The sequence below is a fragment of the Triturus cristatus genome, chromosome 4_1 (genome assembly GCF_964204655.1).
Source record: "Triturus cristatus chromosome 4_1, aTriCri1.1, whole genome shotgun sequence".
In the NCBI taxonomy this organism is placed as follows: domain Eukaryota; kingdom Metazoa; phylum Chordata; class Amphibia; order Caudata; family Salamandridae; genus Triturus; species Triturus cristatus.
Window position 1 is genome coordinate 596,676,138 of NC_140585.1, and position 21,127 is coordinate 596,697,264.

General features: G+C 41.5%; 1 protein-coding gene across 4 annotated transcripts in view; it reads left to right on the top strand.

Annotated features, from left to right (window-relative positions):
* BEND7 (BEN domain containing 7) overlaps positions 1–21,127 on the top strand; it is a 398,804-nt gene that overhangs the window by 58,710 nt on the left and 318,967 nt on the right. Inside the window, exon 1 of one of the 4 annotated variants that reach the window (XM_085652958.1) lies at positions 16,834–17,186. The exons of 1 other annotated variant lie outside the window; for it this stretch is intronic. In XM_085652958.1, coding sequence (XP_085509084.1) covers positions 17,123–17,186 — 64 coding nt within the window. In that variant the 5' untranslated portion in view covers positions 16,834–17,122. Of the gene's footprint in view, positions 1–16,833; positions 17,187–21,127 lie in introns of those variants that run through there. 2 more of the 4 variants (XR_014981306.1, XM_085652960.1) reach the window with 2 other exon arrangements.

Consider the following 21,127-nt stretch of genomic DNA (forward strand, 5'->3'; position numbering starts at 1 on the left):
CACCAATTGATGCCATTGGTGAAATCCTTCATTCAAATCCAACACCCTGACCTCATAATAGTGCACTGTGGTGGCAATGACCTAGGCACTTTGACTGGGGTAGGTCTGGAAATGCTTATGAAGGACACCTTTGCACAACTGTTTACACTTTTCCCTAAAACTGCCTTTGTGTTTTCCAACATATGCCAAAGGCAAAAATGGAACTGGTCCAATCATTTCTGTCCACAGATTGACAAAGCAAGAAAGCACGTCAACAAATCTGTTTCTGCTTTCCTCCGTGACTATGGTATGGGTGCCATTTACCACAACAACTTGCGTTACGACATGCAAGACATTTATAGAGGAGATGGTGTGCACTTCAATGATGAAGGGAACAGAGTCTTCCTCTTGAACCTTAGACTCTGCATCGGTACTTACTTGTAGGTACCACTAAAAAAATGACTCCATAAACACAACAGCTCTTTTTAGAGCTCCCTAATTTCTAAACTCTTAAATCTGCTTTTCATTTATTTATTTTTATTTTTTTTACCGTACGCTTACCGTAAGCTTACCGTACGCGTACCCCGTGATTTTTTTTAAAATCAATAAATGTTTTTTTTGTACTTTTCTGTCCTTCTTTGACCCCCTTACAATTGTTAGGGGGTCTGTAACTCTCCTCATTGCCCCCTTTCCTTGTTTTCACTCTTTTTTTTCAGAGTGAAATACACAAAATGGCGGCCGCCGCTTCCTGGTTTCGGCCGATTCGAATGTTTACTAAGATCTAAGAGCCAATCAGAATCGCGCTCGCGCACGCCACCGTACGCTTACCGTAAGCGTACGGTAAGCGTACCGTAAGCGGGCTCAGATATATATATTGATTTAAAGGCTATTTTCTCAGAATCTACTGAACAGATTTACACCAAACCTACAAAAGGCACTTCCTTGACCTAGGGACTACCTCTCTGCCAAATTTTGAGTAATTCTGTTCAGCCGTTCGGGCTGTAGCTCGTTCTAAAGGTCCTATGGAAAAATGCATGGGAAAAACGCGTTTTGGGACCCCCCTTTTATCTCAGCCCCCGCTTGACGGATCCCCCCGAGACTTTCAGGGTAGGAGCGGAGCGTAGCGCCCCACCTATTTTGAGAAATTCGCGAGGATTCGTCGACCGGCGCCAAAGTTATTCAAAATAGAATGTTGCGGATTTCCTATGGAAACGTGGTCCTAACTATAACTACCTACTGGCGACCGCCAGTAGGTAATATATATATATATATATATTACTGACTGGGCATTCGCCAGTAGGTAGTTATAGATATAGATGATGTGAAGCGGCCATGCCTGGGCCGCGGCGAGAGCCCCGCTGTGTAAGCAGCCCCTTTGTTGCGGCAAATACGTGACAGCCTGGGGACAGGAGCCGGCAAATGGAGGTGGTAAAAAGCAGCAGGGGTAAAGACTTCGGCCTCGCAACCCACTGGGGATTATTTGAACTTTTAAACGAGGGCACAGCAACTCACTTGAGAAGGAAGGCACTACAGTTACCATCAGGCCAGAGTGTTGGCCACGCCCACTGAGGCGGAGACTGTGATGTATTTCAGGTGCCAAAAAATTGCCGTTGCCTACCTGCAGTTCAGAAGCCATGAGCCCATGATTAAGTGCTGGGAGCACGAAACGCGTCGGGGATGGACTTCATCATTCGAGCTTGGTAGTTTTGTTTTACCTGTGCTGCAACCTTCATTAAATTTTGGACAATATACCTCCTGTGGTGGCCTCTCCTCTTCGGGCAAACTTTGCGATGATGTGAAGCGGCGAGAGCCCCGCTGTGTAAGCAGCCCCTTTGTTGCGGCAAATACGTGACAGCCTGGGGACAGGAGCCGGCAAATGGAGGTGGTAAAAAGCAGCAGGGGTAAAGACTTCGGCCTCGCAACCCACTGGGGATTATTTGAACTTTTAAACGAGGGCACAGCAACTCACTTGAGAAGGAAGGCACTACAGTTACCATCAGGCCAGAGTGTTGGCCACGCCCACTGAGGCGGACTCTGTGATGTATTTCAGGTGCCAAAAAATTGCCGTTGCCTACCTGCAGTTCAGAAGCCATGAGCCCATGATTAAGTGCTGGGAGCACGAAACGCGTCGGGGATGGACTTCATCATTCGAGCTTGGTAGTTTTGTTTTACCTGTGCTGCAACCTTCATTAAATTTTGGACAATATACCTCCTGTGGTGGCCTCTCCTTTTCGGGCAAACTTTGCGATGATGTGAAGCGGCCATGCCTGGGCCGCGGCGAGAGCCCCGCTGTGTAAGCAGCCCCTTTGTTGCGGCAAACACGTGACAGCCTGGGGACAGGAGCCGGCAAATGGAGGTGGTAAAAAGCAGCAGGGGTAAAGACTTCGGCCTCGCAACCCACTGGGGATTATTTGAACTTTTAAACGAGGGCACAGCAACTCACTTGAGAAGGAAGGCACTACAGTTACCATCAGGCCAGAGTGTTGGCCACGCCCACTGAGGCGAAGACTGTGATGTATTTCAGGTGCCAAAAAATTGCCGTTGCCTACCTGCAGTTCAGAAGCCATGAGCCCATGATTAAGTGCTGGGAGCACGAAACGCGTCGGGGATGGACTTCATCATTCGAGCTTGGTAGTTTTGTTTTACCTGTGCTGCAACCTTCATTAAATTTTGGACAATATACCTCCTGTGGTGGCCTCTCCTCTTCGGGCAAACTTTGCGATGATGTGAAGCGGCCATGCCTGGGCCGCGGCGAGAGCCCCGCTGTGTAAGCAGCCCCTTTGTTGCGGCAAACACGTGACAGCCTGGGGACAGGAGCCGGCAAATGGAGGTGGTAAAAAGCAGCAGGGGTAAAGACTTCGGCCTCGCAACCCACTGGGGATTATTTGAACTTTTAAACGAGGGCACAGCAACTCACTTGAGAAGGAAAGCACTACAGTTACCATCAGGCCAGAGTGTTGACTAGGCCCAGTGAAGCGGAGACTGTGATGTATTTCAGGTGCCAAAAAATTGCCGTTGCCTACCTGCAGTTCAGAAGCCATGAGCCCATGATTAAGTGCTGGGAGCACGAAACGCGTCGGGGATGGACTTCATCATTCGAGCTTGGTAGTTTTGTTTTACCTGTGCTGCAACCTTCATTAAATTTTGGACAATATACCTCCTGTGGTGGCCTCTCCTCTTCGGGCAAACTTTGCGATGATGTGAAGCGGCCATGCCTGGGCCGCGGCGAGAGCCCCGCTGTGTAAGCAGCCCCTTTGTTGCGGCAAACACGTGACAGCCTGGGGACAGGAGCCGGCAAATGGAGGTGGTAAAAAGCAGCAGGGGTAAAGACTTCGGCCTCGCAACCCACTGGGGATTATTTGAACTTTTAAACGAGGGCACAGCAACTCACTTGAGAAGGAAGGCACTACAGTTACCATCAAGCCAGAGTGTTGGCCACGCCCACTGAGGCGGAGACTGTGATGTATTTCAGGTGCCAAAAAATTGCCGTTGCCTACCTGCAGTTCAGAAGCCATGAGCCCATGATTAAGTGCTGGGAGCACGAAACGCGTCGGGGATGGACTTCATCATTCGAGCTTGGTAGTTTTGTTTTACCTGTGCTGCAACCTTCATTAAATTTTGGACAATATACCTCCTGTGGTGGCCTCTCCTCTTCGGGCAAACTTTGCGATGATGTGAAGCGGCCATGCCTGGGCCGCGGCGAGAGCCCCGCTGTGTAAGCAGCCCCTTTGTTGCGGCAAATACGTGACAGCCTGGGGACAGGAGCCGGCAAATGGAGGTGGTAAAAAGCAGCAGGGGTAAAGACTTCGGCCTCGCAACCCACTGGGGATTATTTGAACTTTTAAACGAGGGCACAGCAACTCACTTGAGAAGGAAGGCACTACAGTTACCATCAGGCCAGAGTGTTGGCCACGCCCACTGGGGCGGAGACTGTGATGTATTTCAGGTGCCAAAAAATTGCCGTTGCCTACCTGCAGTTCAGAAGCCATGAGCCCATGATTAAGTGCTGGGAGCACGAAACGCGTCGGGGATGGACTTCATCATTCGAGCTTGGTAGTTTTGTTTTACCTGTGCTGCAACCTTCATTAAATTTTGGACAATATACCTCCTGTGGTGGCCTCTCCTCTTCGGGCAAACTTTGCGATGATATATATATATATATATATATATATATATATATATATATATATATATATATATATATATATATATATATATATATATATATATTATCTACTGGCGGTCGCCAGTAGATAGTTATAGTTAGGACCGTGTTTCCATAGGAAATCTCAAAATTCTATTTTGAATAACTTTGGCGCCGGTTGACGAATCCTCGCGAAATTTTCAAAACGAATGGGGGGCTCCGTTCAGCTCCTACCCTGAAAGTCTCGGGGTGATTCGTCAAGCGGGGACCGAGAAAAAAGGGGGGTCCCAAAACGCGTTTTCCCTATGCATTTTTCCATAGGACCTTTAGTCGCAGCTACAGCCCGAACGGCTGAACAGAATTACTTGAAATTTGGTAGAGAGGTAGCCATAAGGTCAAGGAAGTGCCTTTCGCAGGTCTGGTTTAAATCTGTTTAGTATTTCCTGAGAAAATAGCATTTAAAAGCATATATATATCTATACGCGCGCAGGGTGCGCGCACGGTGCGCGCACCGTGCGAGCACCCTAACGTGCGCGAGCGTAATTCTGATTGGTGGTTACATGTTAGTCAACGTTCGAATCGGTCGAAATCAGGAAGTGTCGGCCGCCATTTTGTTTGTTTTCAGTGCGAGAGTGAAAAAGGAAGGTGACGAACGTGAAAAGGGGGCAGGGTAGAGAGTTCCTGACCCCCTAGCCTTGGTCAGGGGGTCCCTGAAGGACCCCGAAGGCAAAAAAAAATATATTTTTTTTAAATCGCGGGGGTGCGCGCACCGTGCGCGCACCCTGAAAAACTCAAAAAAAAAAAATAAAAAAAAAAAAAAAAAAAAATCCCGGTTTATTGTAGTTTATTGTAAAATAAATATATAAAAAAAAAATAATACATAAATAAATTAGCATTTAAAAAACCGTAGAAATTCACTGAAAAAACCATAGGTTTCACACACGTTATAGTTAGGAATTAGCATTTAAAAAACCTTGCAAATTCACTTAAAAAACCATAGGTTTCACACATGTTATAGTTAGGTGGATATTTCACTCATAAAAAAACCAATGAAATTCCCCCGTTATAGTTAGTTCAGATAACTATAACTCGCGCGACCGCCACTCTATCACAAGGATGATGTCATCAGTGATGTCATGAGTGATGCCACTGACCATGTCATGAGTGATGTAATATGTGACGTCATGAGCAGTGGATTGCGGGCGCACGAATTATAGTTATCTGAACTAACTATAACGGGGGAATTTCATTGTTTTTTTTATGAGTGAAATATCCACCTAACTATAACATGTGTGAAACCTATGGTTTTTTAAGTGAATATATATATATATATAGGATAAAAAACATTAAGCAGAAATATTTGCCAAATTTGCACAGTACAATCGGAAGGTATTCACACCGATACGTTAAATTTGCACTGTTCATTGCTATTTTGCACAGAGCTGGTTGTTTACAAAAATTCAAAATGTTTACATATTGTAAAAGGAATGCAATTAGATAATTGGTGGTCAGAGCAACTGGATAGATTAACCTATCTAGATATTTGTATCTATGTTTGGGCGTTCAAATGTATTAGCACTGTCACTTTAAATGAAAGGGGAAAAAAATGATTTAAATATCATTTGGTCCATCACGAGCGCGTCATGTGATCAAGGCCCTCCAGGGCGGAAACGCGTAATGGCTGCCGTACATTTTTGTCGGGAAAAATAAAATGTTAAATCGCTGATACTGTGGTCCGTGCTCCATTTGTTTTAAAAGACGAAAGAAGATTGTGGAGTTCCATATATATATATGTATATATATATATATATATATATATATATATATATATTGCCCATACAGGGCTCAATTATGTTTAGAATGTTTGAAATGAATTACATATAATTACTTACTTTTGTTGTATGCAGGATTCTGACTTGTCAATCATTGTAGGCTGATTTGACTCATCTAGGGTAACAATTCGCCTAAAATTGACCGCCTATCGATGTATTTACATTATTTGTTCCAAAGTGCTTTTTTCACTTGTATTAATGAACTTCAGAACTGTATTTAATTTATGATGCAATATATATATAATTTTCCTCAAGTGAACAAAAGTCCGATATATAACTGTATTGACAGTCTTTTCACTATGTTTTTGATTAAGTGAACCGGAACTAGATTATGTGAACCGGATATTATACTGCTCACGTAAACTGCACGTTGTAACTCAGTCGAAAAAGGCGCGAACGCCGAAACGCGTCCTGCTGTTACTGCTGCTATCTCGAAATAATGCAATAAATTATCGCATCGAGAAACCTTGCTGAGTGCGGTCTCCTTCATTCTTCGAGTGGAGTCCTTGGAGCTTAATATATATATATATATATATATATATTTATATATGTTTATACTCACCTGTAAAATAAATATATTAATGGAATAAAGGCAATCGTGGTAAAGGCAAAATAGTTATAAGAAATAGTTGTTGTTAAAACTGTAGTGGTTTAGACTAAGTGGTGGTTAAGGAGTAGTTGGTTAGACTGCAGTTGTTCAAGTGCCAGTGGTTCCATCATACAACCTGGTATTAGAGGTCCAGTACTTATACCCATTTCAGCCTTTGAAGTAGGCAAACTTCAAAGGAAAGTCTTTGTAGTGCACAAGACCCTGCCTTTCACCGGCCCTGGCTCCAGACACAAAATGGGGAGGTGGAGACGGCTTTGCGTGAGGAAAGACACAGCCCTATTCAGGTGTCAGTGTACATGTAACAGTGCCACATATGGCGAAAGGTATGTCCTGTGCCACAATTACACCTGACACAGTCTATCATTCACCCATACACAGTCAGTCAGTAAGTTCTTTATTCGGTCAGTACAAGACCATAAAAGCACAAAAAAAAAGGCATCAGGATAACACAAAAATAAAATCACACTTTTAAAATCAGCCTCTTAATTGGTAGACACGCTTGTTAATAAAAATGCCTAAATATGTAATAGTAAGCTACCCTGATGTAATCCAAATAACAATAACCTCAAATATGGGCCCGCTATGTTAAATGGAAACACATTAAGGATATTTCACCTATAGCAGGCAATCTTTACATTTAAAAGACTAAGCGTCATAACATTTCATTAAACAGATTATAATGCTAAAAGGAAATTATAAAGCAGATCAGAAAAAAGGAAAACGTTGTAAAATTAACTTGTTTATAAGGCATATTTCCTTCTAATTTTTAGTGCTGAGGAAATGTAATTAATAACTGAGAAACAGACCAGTTGGGAATCTTAACACTGTTAATCATGCAGCACCCTTCTTTGTGTGCCCTATAATTAATGTGACGTAACAATGGACATAAAAAATGTGATCTCGTAGTGCAGTACAGTGTGCAAAGGAGCATAAAATACATCGTAGATTGAGGAGAAACAGATTCTCAGGGGTAACATGGGAGTGATGCGAATCAGGAACCTGGGAATGCTGATAAAAAATGGACTGTACTTAATTTCAACCATGTGAGGTAGAATCTGTACTTCAGGTTCACAACCTACGATAGGTATGATTCCATCCCTCGTGAAGTTGAAATTAGCACATAGCGAAGGACCAAAGCCATTTCTAGAGACCTAGTTATTCTAGCATTTTCATGTATGAACTGAAAATGTTTGCTTCACCACCTCCTTGATAAAGGCGCCAATGCTAACAGGTAAATCGAAAAAAGCGCTCAGCCCAAGATCTTGAAAGGCTTGCTTGACATATGCAAGCCAAGCGATAGAAGCCATATCACTTACATTAAGATAGTCCTCTAAAACCATGCGGGGAAATCTGGTTCTGGGGTGTGGCCCAGAGTTTCAGCCACAAAAGTAAGGAAGCCACTCTCACCTGATCCTCTAAATGACCCACAATAAGTTCTAAGTGTGAAATTAATCTTGGCGTTGTTTTAGGGATATCTAAGAGCCTACACAAAAACGTGTTTTCCAAAGAATGCAGGGTGCCCAGGCTAATGTGACACCATACACCCACCCTTCTCTACGGACAGGCATTTGTCCTTGTATAACAACATATTTTCTCTGATTGGCTTATGACCCAACTTTTTCGCAAAATTAAAAATCATTTTCCTGGATGCCACCAACTTCTGAGATCTCTGAGGGATTAGCCTGGCCCATTTTAGATTGGCATCAAACAAAATACAGAGATAGTTAAAATTCTGTACCTCGATGACTGGGATGCCCCCAATTGAATAATTTGTGGATCGTACACATATATCCCATTCATACGCACAATTGTTCATAAATCCACAAAGACCACACTCTCACTAACACACATAGCAGCCCTGTCATAGTGCCTCTCGTCAAAGTATTTGGTTCAAACCATAGCACCTGGCTCTATGGACATTAGGCTTCAATTAAGAGGGGTGAGGGGCATCTGGTAACAATGCTCGAGTTACTCAGCTTTCAGTAGATCACAATGATTGTCATTGATCAAAAGTAGCACTCACTACAGAAAAGGTTGGAGACCACTGGTCTAGAGTGAATGCACAAATAGCCCAACTGTCATCCTAACCCAGACGTGTATTCAGCAGACAGGCAGAGGCACAGAATGGTTAAGCAAGAAAATGCCCACTTTCTAAAAGTGGCATTTTCAGACAAGTATTTTAAAAAACAACTTAATCAAAAGATGTATTTTTAAATTGTGAGTCCAGAGACATCAAACTCTAAATCTCCATCTATTCCCAATTGGAAGATATACTTGTAAGATGTTACAAGGGAGCTCTAATGCTCAACTATAGGAGAGCTAGGCCTTGCTGTAATGAAAAACGAAATTAGCAGTATTTCACTACCAGAACTTGTAAAACACAATGGTACATGTCCTGCCTTTTAAATACATTGCACCCTGCCCATGGGGCTACCTTGGGCCTACCTTAGGGGAGCCTTACATGTAATGAAAGGGAAGGTTCAAATGCCAGGTGGACATGTCAGTTTAAACCTGCTCACACATACACTGCAGTGACAGGTCTGAGACATGTTTGCAGCGCTACTTATTAGAGTGGCACAATCAGCGCTGCAGGATCACTAGTTGCATTTGATTTACTGGTCCTAGGCACACCCGGTGCACTTTACTAGGGACTTACTATTAAATCAAATATGCCAATCATGGATAAACCAATCAACAATACAATTTAGACAGGTAGCACTTGCACTTTAGCACTGGTCAGCAGTGGTAAGGCGCCCAGAGTTCTAAAACCAGCAAAAACAAAATGCAGCACACAATCAAAACAGGAGGTCAGAGGCAAAAAGACAAGGGAAACCACACCAAAAGATGCCAGGTCTAACAGTGTTAATTCTCTCTTCGAAAAAATCTGCTAGAGTTTTTGAGAAGCTGGGATAGTAGTTGTGCTTGCAAATAGTTTCAAAAAAATTATTCAGCACTTTGTAAAGCTCCTTTGTGGAGTTGCCAACTTGTGCTTTAGTTGAGGTTATGCACACTCTGCGTGCTGCTTTAATCATTTTGTGATAGTTTGTTAGTAAAGCCCGATATGCTGTTTTATCAGTCAAGGATTCTGTGGAACGGCATTTGCGCTTCAAGTATTTACATTTGGATTTTTCTTGACGTAAAATATACTGTGTACCAGGCTGTATTACTTCTGAGAAACATAGATGCAGATTTCTTAAAGGGGGCTATATAGCTATATAATAGAAAGCATTTGCTAGTGCATCATTATAGACAGCCAGAACAATATTCATATCCATATGAGGAGACAGTATGGGAGACTTAAAAGCCTCCGAGAAGGTGGCTGTAGTAACCAGTCTCCAGGGGCAACAGGGTCCAGGATCCTCTGTCTTGGGTTTTCCCAAGATGTTCCTACATGGGATGGAAAATGTGATCAGATATTGGTCTGGGAGGTTCACATATTATTCTCACGGTATTGATCAAAAGTGAATCCAGCTCGATGCGTTGGGCCAGTCACTATTTGCGTAACCCTAGTGACTCCAAATCAGCTGGGAGATCCGTCACACCTTGGTCGTTAGTGTCTTTACCGTGATAGTTGAAATTGCTCAACAATAGAAATTTGTCAGGAGCAAGAATATTAGAAGTTATAGAGTCAATTAAAGACTGGGAAAATATTTTCCTGGTGCCTGGCGGGCGATAGACCAAAGCCCCTTTCCAGACCTCAAAACAGTCACTACAGTATTTGGCATACTTCAGTATTTTTTCAATACTCTTAGTCTGCCAGTATATTACACTCTGCTGAACATGAGAGCTAAACTCTGGATACAAAACCAAAACAAAAGCTGATACGAATGCGCTAATGACTTCCCTTTCAGACTCTTCAAATCAGCTGTACTTACTATAGATCTGCAAAAGCCTTTTATAATAAGAATGCAGTAACTTTTTTGGCTCTCCCATGGCTCTCATTATCTTTGCTCATTTCACTTCCTTATCTAGCGCCTTCTTCTCTGCAATCTTCCATAGCCAAATCAGCTGGAGCATTGTTAAGCAAAACCCTTGCTGATTCTTGTGCCAGCTAAGTGTCGGCTGCTTTGTATTCTGACCATAAAGTGCTAGCATCAACAGTTGCAAACATCACATCCAAATCAGCCCAAAGAACCTTTGAATTTATTACTAATCTGTGCGCCTCCTTGTACCACTTGTCAGGTTCCTCTCTCAGTTTTGGAAAATTTGTTGTAAAAGCATAGAGATCTTCCCTGGACCAAGGAACATGCACTTAATTCCCTCCATGTATTTCCTGTCTGACTTTGGTTCAGAATCACTAATGGCCACATTCGCTTTATTTCCTCTGGAGAAGGGCTAGACGAACTAACATTAGGAATGCTGATTTCTTAATGCGATTCTCTCCAAATTGCAACTAGGAAATCGATATTCCTAAGGTATGAAACTCTTTTGAGTTTTATTGCCGATTCCTAGTGGGTCTCAAATAGACCTCTCTCATGAATATTAATGAGGTAGGTCACAATTTGCGACCCATGAGGAATCGCAGCCTTCACAGGGATGGTGGCCTGCTGATGTCCGCAGACCACCATGTCTGTGATTACTTTTTAATAAAGCAATCTTCTTTTTTATTCATGCAGCCTGTTTTCCTTAAAGAAAAACGGGCTGCATTTAAAAAGAACAATGAAACTTTGCAGTTTAATTTTTTTAAGAGCAGGCAGTGGTTTTTGGGACCACTGCCTGCTCTTAAACATTTTTTTTATTTACATTCTCAAAGGGAAAGAGGTTACTTGGAGACCCCATTTGCGAATGGGTTACTACCTGCTTGAAGTAGCTGGTAAAATGCAAATGTTTTGCAAACGCATTTCAGTTGGAAAACATTCTTATATACAACAGAGATTCGATATTAGGAAGGGATGCCCTAAACACATAACTTCCTATTACCGAAATTGGTATGTATTTGCAATTCTAAACTACGGTTCGGAAGCATGTTACCAAATTATAATTTGGGATTGATACATACCAAAGGGCATTTATCTGGTTGCAAACAGCTCAGTTCTGCGAAACGAGCTGCTTGGGACCGGAAAATGCTTGACACATCTAACCCAAAGTTCTTCTTTTTAGTACTAGCTTTTATCTTCCACTTATCCCTGTATTTTCTAAAATCCCTCCAGAATTTATGTGCTCTTCAAAGTCTCTGATATAAGCTTGTAAAGTCATTAGACCCATGCCAGCTATTACTCCTTCAATCAATTCCATTTTGTCATTTTTCTGCAAGATCTTTGTTCTGCTTACATCAACCCCATATCAATCAGCTAAATCTTCAGGATTATCATGTGCTTCCATTGCACACCTTGCTACTTCTTTAATCAAGCATCTCAACTAATCTGAATTATATATCAGTATCCACCTTAAACCAATTGTTCCCTGTAAAATGTCCCCAAATTCAATTTTCAAATAAGCAGTGTTAATTTCTCTCTTTTCATATGGTGCAGTAACTACTCTTCAATCCACAGCAACCTTTTTTTGTAATTTTTTTAATTAATTATTTAACTCGCATACAGCAATGCATATAGGTATTTCACATATTGATGCATATCATTACCAATAAACCTTTGTACATCTGGATGTCATACTGGCAGTTGATGTCACTATCAAGTTGTAACCACTTATTTGAATTTTTCCCCACTAAGGTAAATACATATTCCCATGTAAAGACAAACACCTCGTGGGAGAGCAAACCACATTTCTATCTCACAGATGCAGTGATTTCCATTGACAGTTTGGGTATATGTGAGCATGTTTTTCCCCTCTCTGCCACAGAGGTTCGCACCTCAATTTTCCCGCCTGATCATCCCCACCTTGGCAGCCGGCCTCAATTCGAGTGCTCTCTCAAGTACTCCACCAGGGGTTCCCAGATTTCTCTGGGGCAAGATGAGGCAGGCAGCAGTTCCACATAGCTCGTTAACTGGACCTTGCAATAAGTCTGAAATCCAGTCCTTAAATTTAGGGGCTCGCCCCCTGCCCCACTATTTACAGCAACCTTAATTTCGCTAGGACCAGGTAAAGTGTGCAGTTCACGCTCAGGCGGAGCACTTGTAGTTGTACTTGCACTTGGGGCTGAAAGTGTTGTTATTCCCTCTGTACTCATACTTGGCTCACCATTCACACTCATATAAGGTATGTGCAGTCTTTGTGCACCAAAGAGGAGGTGTAGAATCTAGTAGGCCATTTAAGAAATTATCGTTCTTATCTGAATCACATTACGTATTTCTTATTTTGTTTGTCTCTTTCAGAATTGCCATCTTTCTTTTTGTCGGACCTACTAACTATTTCAGGGAACGCTCGCACCCCTTTTACCATGTCCTTTCTCCATGTACTTTTCTGAATGCCTGCCCCAATTGGATTCCATCCATTGGCTCACTGAGCTTTTAAACTGGCTCTTTATTTCTTTCTTGCTTTCATTCTGTCTATTCAAACCCATTCATTCAATCTTTTAAATTGTTTAGGTCTAGGGTGCGTCTTTCTCTCTTACATTTTGTGTCTTAGGAAGTCAAGCTTTCTAGTATTAAAGGTGCCCTCTAAAGAAAATTGCATGCCCTTGTCCCCAGAAATATACTCATGCCAGTCTTTCAACCATGCACACACATAAAACCCAATGTCCATCAATATTCTGAATGCAGAAAAATCTTCAGAAGGAATCTTCTGTTCCCCACAACAGATATACTAGAAGCATTTGGCTTTTTCAATACAGCACGCAATATTCATATGTTCACTCAAAATAATCAAAAACCTCACGAAATAAACAAACAAGCAACAATACCAGTACAGCTAAGGCAAGATCAACCTATCAGAGGGTGGCTACAGCAGCAACCGGTCAATGACAGGGCAACTCCGTGATGACATCTCACCAATCCTGGCATGACTCTCAGCATCAGCTAGCAAATTGCAACGTGACTTCTCAGTAAATAGGAAAAAAAACAATACAATGCTTTTTCCCACTAAACACACACAAATAAAACAAAATAAAATCTTGTCTGCGCAACCTAAACCGGAAGAAAATGAGATTAAATTAAAAGATTCTTGCAATCGATAGGGGCAAGACTAGTACCTTTCACTGATTCACAATAAAGTAGACTCTCACCCAGCAGTAATTCACCTCTGCTCTGATTAGTGTGCTTACTGTTATGCACAGACGAGCATGTAACACCAAACCAGATTAAACTTAGAAAACCTGAAAAAATGGTTCATTCAGACAATTCCTATCCAGTGTGAATGTGGAACTTAGCAAATCACACTACCACTTTGCAGACAAGTTACAACAATATCTATAAATCTTAGATTATGACAAATCCAATCATATCAATCAATTAATCAGTGTTTTGTAGAGCACATTACTCACCCGTTAGGATCTCAAGGCACGGAAGGGTGTGAGCAGCTCCGTTGGGGTCATTTGAAGGGCCAGCTCTTGAGGTCTTTCTCGAATTGGTGCAGTGTCAGGCTTCGCCAGAGGTGGAGAGGGAGATCATTCCAGGTCCAATTACCTTACCCAAAAAACCCTTTTCAATGGAATTCACAAATATGACAAATACATTAAAATCACAGTAACTAAAACAGCAACTGAACCAAGAATCAACAGCGCACAATGAAAGATTGCGCACGCAGTATTATAACTAATCCCACTAATGTCTGGAGAAAATGGGCATTCACAATAAAATACAGTCATATACCAGTTTGATGAGAAAAGAGAAACTAATTTAGTCATAACAATGGTACAATACATTTGCTCCAAATAATGTAGTGGTTTTTTGAACTTTGACATAGAACGGAAAAAAATCTTTTACATTCCTAATGTGGTATCATCAACACACAAAATATGATTAATTCTGATGAAACCAGCACAGGCAACAAATGTTTCATCTTAACAATTCATGACTAAAACACAAAACAATACAATGAACTACAAACCTCACAATGCATCATTAGCATACACTTAATCTCGAGGATTATTCCTCCCAACTAATACAATAATTTTGCTCAGGAACAGCACTGTAACACCGGGACTCAGTAATTAATCCAAATGTGGTCTTGGGAATGTTGACAAATTAATAGGGATAAAAATTGCCTCTGCATCCACTCTTTATCTCTCAAACCATCCCCTGCTACCAAAACTGTGGGTGTGGTGTGCTCCTAAAAATCTGCACCTCAGTGGCACACCCAGGCTGTTAAGTGGATCAGGGATTATGCCAATCTCGAATCATGAGGCACAATATCCCAGACACAAGATTCAAAACAGCATTTCAAAATACAGTCAATATGGAAAAGGACTGACTCAAAAAGTCAGTTCTACAGCGGAATTTAGGAAAACCATACAGGTTTATTATAAAATTCAAAAAGTACAATATAGAAATAGTAAATTGCGGATGCCTCATTTAAATGCATAAAGTAATTGCCATGAAGGCTCTCAGTGATAGGAACAATGCAGAATAATAGGCAAAATAAAAAATAGACTAAGTCTCAAATGTGCAGCAAAATCAGTAAGAAATCCAACAGAATCCCTAGTAGAAGACAAGGTGTCTCCCAAGAATTATGGCTCAGCTCCACCATTTTCCTCCTCGGAAAGCAGTGAAAGTGCAACATCATCATCAAATTACAGAATTATAAATCATTATATAGCCCTACAACTTTAGCACTAACCCACTACATGAATATTCATTCAGTTTCTCTAACGTAATATTATCTAAATGTGTCAAAACAAAACAATAGTGAATGAATTCAATATAATGAACAAGCGGAAAGTATCAGTTATCTTAAACCAGGAAATCACATTTAACAAATGTAGCAAATTTGTTTCAACCGCAATAGTTTCATTACAGTCAACACATGTGACTTCAATTGTAAATTAACTGCTCTACACATTATAAATAATACATATTTTAAATTAAAATATATAAAAGCACTACTACTACAAAGCAAGGGTGACCATATGGATCCATACATGCCAACAGACCAGATTCAGGCAGGAGATTCACGATTTTTAAGACTAAAATGCTTTATTTTAGGTGTCTCTAGCCTAAAATCACCTCCGCTTCATTGCAAGTCAATGGGGGAAATCATTTACCCAGATTTTTTTCTTCTTCAAAATATCCCTCTTACCCAGGTCTTTAAGTGGGATGAAAAAACAGGGGGGTCTCTCATAGGGGCGTGGCCAATGTAATTAAGAGCGTGGCTTAAAATACTTAAGCCAAAAATCTGTACTTAGCATAGTGAGCAGACCCCAGGGGCGTAACACAGGCCCCCCGCAATGCAGGGGGGGCCCCAAGCTCCAGGGGGGCCCCTCAGCACTTCACTTCAGCCGGGAAGCTCCTGATAGAGTCCGGAGGAGGCCCCTCCACGTACCTTGCAGGGGGGCCCCCTCAATTATCGTTATGCCACTGGCAGACCCACTGGTATTTTGCTGCTTCTGTCCATTCATCCAGATATATAACACAAGTAACATTACGCCTCCAACGAGCCAGCACCGTTGGTTTTGTTAATGGTTGTAAATTGCATGTTAAATAAGCAATAACAATGAAATCGCTGTATATTATATTGAAAATAATGGCTAGAGCTGCTGACCCTCGAGCTGGGAAAGCAGGTTTGAGCCTCATGTCGGCTCAACATGCTATGATTCAAACCATGAATATGTCCCTGTGTAATGTAACAGGTGCTCCTGTAAAGCGCTCCAAATTTGCACTATATAAAACTGAAAAATGAGACTCTTTTGAAATCACATCAAAAGCAGTGAGGGATTGTCCTATTGCAGAGTTACGTTTTTTGGGGTGTTTTTTCACCCTGAGGGTAAAAAGAATTAAGAGCAGGACCCGGCCCACTTAAAGACCTGCTCTTACCAGGTTCAAAATGTCAGCATGTATGTGGCTGACACACTTTTCCATTCTTGGACTTTGCTTTTACATATCATTGTTGTCAGGTGTGTTGGTCTAATTGGCTAAGTTAAAATGACACGACTCAACTTTGAGAATGCAGCAATTTGTAAAAGTGGAATTCAGGCGAAATGGATTATCATTTGGTCCACCTCTACCAAACACACCGCAAAATTACCCACTAGCCTTGCGTTCCAAAATAGCTTGCTATTCGACATAACGCGCTCAATGCCTCACGAGGGATTTAAATAAATGTACAGTTAGTACAATTCAATTATTAAATATTATATTAGCTACCTGTAACTTCCGCTATGTTATTATCTATTGCTTTCATTAAGGAAGGTGAGTTTTGTTTTGGATCTCTTTTTTGAGGCGATCGTGCTCGTTTCCTGCGTAGGTCCTGGAAAAACTGTTTATTCCCGTAGACACATTTGTTTCATCTACGAAATGAGCCCATGGGAGGCGGAAATGCTGCCCCCATTGGACAACGTTTCACCTTGAACCGCCCCACTCCCTGCAGGTAGGGTGAAACTTGCCGAGTTGCTCTGCACCTCCGAGGAGCTGTCAGAGACGGAGTTCAGTGCTGAAGACAGAGACGGACATTGGTTTTGCCGCTGCTTTTCCTTTTCCACCCGCCCTCTTCGGCTTCTCCGAATCCATGGAGTTTACCGAGAGAAGAAGGAGCAGGAAATCACAGAGCTTTAAACTGGTAAACCACCAAGGTAAGGTAAGGCTTGGAAATAACAAGCTGTCAAGGCGGAATCGTATGAGGCGGATAATAGGGCAGGAGTCCTTGTGAGTCGGTAAACAAGAAGGCAAGTCACAGTGACAGCGGGGAGACTGGAAGCTCGTCTTTTCCATTAGACAAGGGGTGTTCTTGAACTCAAAGAGGCAGGTGTAGAGCCAGTCAGCGCTTAACTTGTTCGGTGATTTTGAGCCTCCTCTCTATGGGAAGTGAGACTTATGGCCCCAGCATGAAGGATCGCTTGAGGCTCTGTCGTGTACGTGCCGCGCTGTTATTTTCTTCAGGTCTTCAAGCGATCGCCACGGGCCATTTTGACAAGTGCACTTGCGCTCGTTTTGTTGCTGTCATTGGCTGTTTGTTTGAGCGTTCTTGGTGTCACACTTTTAAGTCCAATGGTTGCAGCTCACAACCCGAGGCCTTGCCGCCTAGGAAAAGAGGTTTGTGTTCAATTACAGATGGTTGAAAAAAAGAATGAAGTAGTTGTGGAGTTAAAACAACAACAAAAATCTTACGAAGACTATGTCCCTTTGATTAATTAAAGTAGACCCTATTTCCTCGTTAACCTTTAAACCTTATGATTAAAGGCGATTGAGCAATGCAAGGGTTTGTCGAGCCATAGGTTCTTCTTGAACTTAAGTGTCAAAGCACAAACCGAGTCAACGAAAAATCAACACGGTAAAACCTGATTGATTTACTTATTTTTAACTTTAGAAATCGCGAAGTTATTCCACTTAAAATGTATTTTAAAATTGTATTCTGGGCGGTTTTATATACCGCGGTCAAGGTCCAAAGACATTGGAGAACATCACAAGAGAGTGGGACGTACATTTTGGATAACAAGTATAATACAATAAACAACACACACCAAAGTAATTGCGCAGTAGCAAGGAACGAACAGTTTGTTACAGCATAGACAATAGAACACTCAGAAAATCCCAAGAAAATACGAAGATCGAACATATCGCTTCAGAGTAGGTAGACTACATCAAATGGGGAGATGTGAAGGAATAGGTCACATATTTATTAATATGTCAGAACCGTGCAAACCTTAAAACCTTTAAAAGTGCATAACCCCTGCAATGTGCCGACTCCAGTATATCATGCACTCTTCTATCACCTGTATTCCTCATAATAAACGGCCAACATGCGTTGCAGTTATAGTGGTCATTGTAGGCCGCAGTTTTATTACGAATACATGCATATATTTTGGTCATAAACATCCTTTGCGAAGTCTCATAATTTGGTTGTCATAAATCATATACTTTGCCTGTCACAACACATTACGAGGGGAACCTATGCTTCCCTGGAAAAAATGGAAACCGCTTTTTGACTCATATTTGTTGGCAATTGGCAGTGAGAAGTTTTCTGCAGTAAGGAAACAAGCTATACTACTTCACAACCTGGGCACAGAAGGAAGGAATATTTACGACAGCCTGGATCCTATACCAATTGGCAGAGGTGCAGGTGAACCTAATTATGTGTTTGAGATGACGCTATTGCAGTTGCAGAGTCATTTTGGACCTCGCATAAACGTGGTTATGGAGAGGCACACATTTTTTATGCGAGTACAAGCCAAAGGAGAGAGAGTTGGGAACTATGTGGCAGCATTAAAGTCCTTGGCACAGACTTGTGAGTTTGATCAATTGTCTGACTCCCTCATCCATGATCAACTAGTACGATGCACCAATGATCCAAAAGTTCAGGAAAAACTACTGTCAAAAAATCCAAATCTTAAAGAAGCCATTATGATTGTGGAAAGCATTGAACACACATCTTTTTGGGTCAAGGAGATGCGAAGTGGGATACCTTCCTCTGTTCCCATGTCTAGTGTCAACAATGTGGACCACGGAAGTGAGTCAGGTGAAACATCTGTTGCTTTAGTTAGCAAAGCAAATCCCAATCAAGACAAGCCTGCTGTTAAAGTGGATAAACAAAAGTCAAATTTTAGTTTCAATAAAGAAAATAAGTTTAAATGTCCTAGATGTGGCAGTCAGAACCACGGCCAGAATTATCCAAATTGTTTTGCCAGAAGTACTATTTGTAGAGGTTGTGGGAAAAAAGGACATTATGCTCGCATGTGTAGGAACATCAAAGTGAATATGTTAAGTGATGCTGATGAGATTTCTCAGCTAGCAATACATTGTATTACAGATAGTAAAGTTGAGTCAGTGAATAATGAGAAGGCAATAGACACTGGAAATGTTGATATGCCTTTGTGTGATGTGTACATTGGAGGTAAATGTGTTCCCGTATTAGCTGATTCTGGCTCTTTTTATACTCTTTTGAGTGATAAGTTTTGGTTCTCCACTTTTGGTTCTTGTGATATAAAATTCATGACACCTGACATCAATCCGGTGGGTTATGGTGGGCAGAAAATTGATTTAATTGGTTTTTCAATTCATCCTATTGTATTTGAAGGAAGAGAAACAGTAGGGAAAATCTATGTTGCAAAACGAGGAGATCATTTGTTGGGTTGGCGCCACCAAAGAGATCTTGGTATTATCCTGAACCCCAATGCACCTAATCAAGTCCTGCTAGTTTCACAACAGAGTGATGTTCAAGATATTTTGGGGAGGTTCCCGGAAGTGTTCAGTGAAAAGCTTGGGTGTCTTAATGGTTTTAACCATAAAATAATTAAAAAAAAAAAATTCCACACCGATTGTACACAAAGTAAGGAAGGTTCCCAACCTTATGTTGGAACCTTTGAAAGAAGAAATCAACAGGCTTCTCGATCTGCAGGTGATCGAAGAAATAGAGTCGTCTGAATGGTTGGCTCCCATAGTTTTGGTCCCGAAGGATAATGGGAAGAAAATCAGGATGTGTGTGGACTTGAAGAGTTTAAACAATTGCATCTGGGTGGACAGACAACCTTTGCCCAACATTAATGACGCATTATCAAAGTTGGGTGGTTCTAGTTTATTTAGTGTAATGGATTTATCTGCGGCTTACCACCAAATTTTGTTAAATGAAGACTCTAGACACCTCACTTCATTTGTAACCCCTTTAGGTGCATACAGGTTTATTCGTATGCCTTTTGGGCTGGCAAGTGCGGCAGCTTGTTTCCAAACGGTGATGAAGAATGTTTTGAATGGCATTGATTCTGTTCTATTTTTCCAGGATGATATTCTTGTTCATGGGCAAGATAGGGATAAACATGATGAAGTTTTATTCCGTGTCCTGTCAAGGTTGAGGGAGCGGGGACTCACGTTGAAGAGTGAAAAATGCAAATTTAGAGTTACCTCTGTTTCTTATTTAGGACATTCAATTTCTGGAGAGGGCATTAGTCCTAAGGTTGATTTAGCAGAGGCAATTTCACAAGCACCATCGCCTCTGAACAAAGATCAGGTCAAATCTTTGTTAGGATTATCTGAATATTATTCAAAGTTTGTGTATAATTTTGCTAGTGTTATGCAACCATTAAGGGGATTGCTCAAAAAAGGAGTGGAATTTGTTTGGACAAATGAGTGTGAAAATGCTTTTAAAAAAGTAAAAAAGGATGCCAACCTTAGGACATTTTGATGTACAGAAAAAGACCATTTTAACTACGGATGCCAGTGTGCGTGGTTTGGGTGCGGTGTTATCGCAGGTGGTGGATGGCAGTGAAAGGGTGATTGGTTTTGCTTCTCGTTCATTGAAGGGTGCAGAAGAGCGCTATTCGGTGATAGAACGTGAAGCATTAGCTTGTTACTGGGCTATCAATCATTTCAGGTTTTACTTGTGGGGCATACCTTTCCTGGTCAGAACAGACCATAAACCGCTTGTACACATGTTTTCTTGTAGAAATGTTGAAAGCACCACACCAAGAATTAAAAGGTGGGTTGAGGGACTTTGGGAATACAATTTTACTGTGGAATATTTACCTGGGTTGTGAAATGTCCCCGCAGATGTCCTATCCAGGATGCCTTTAGAAAAAGGTTT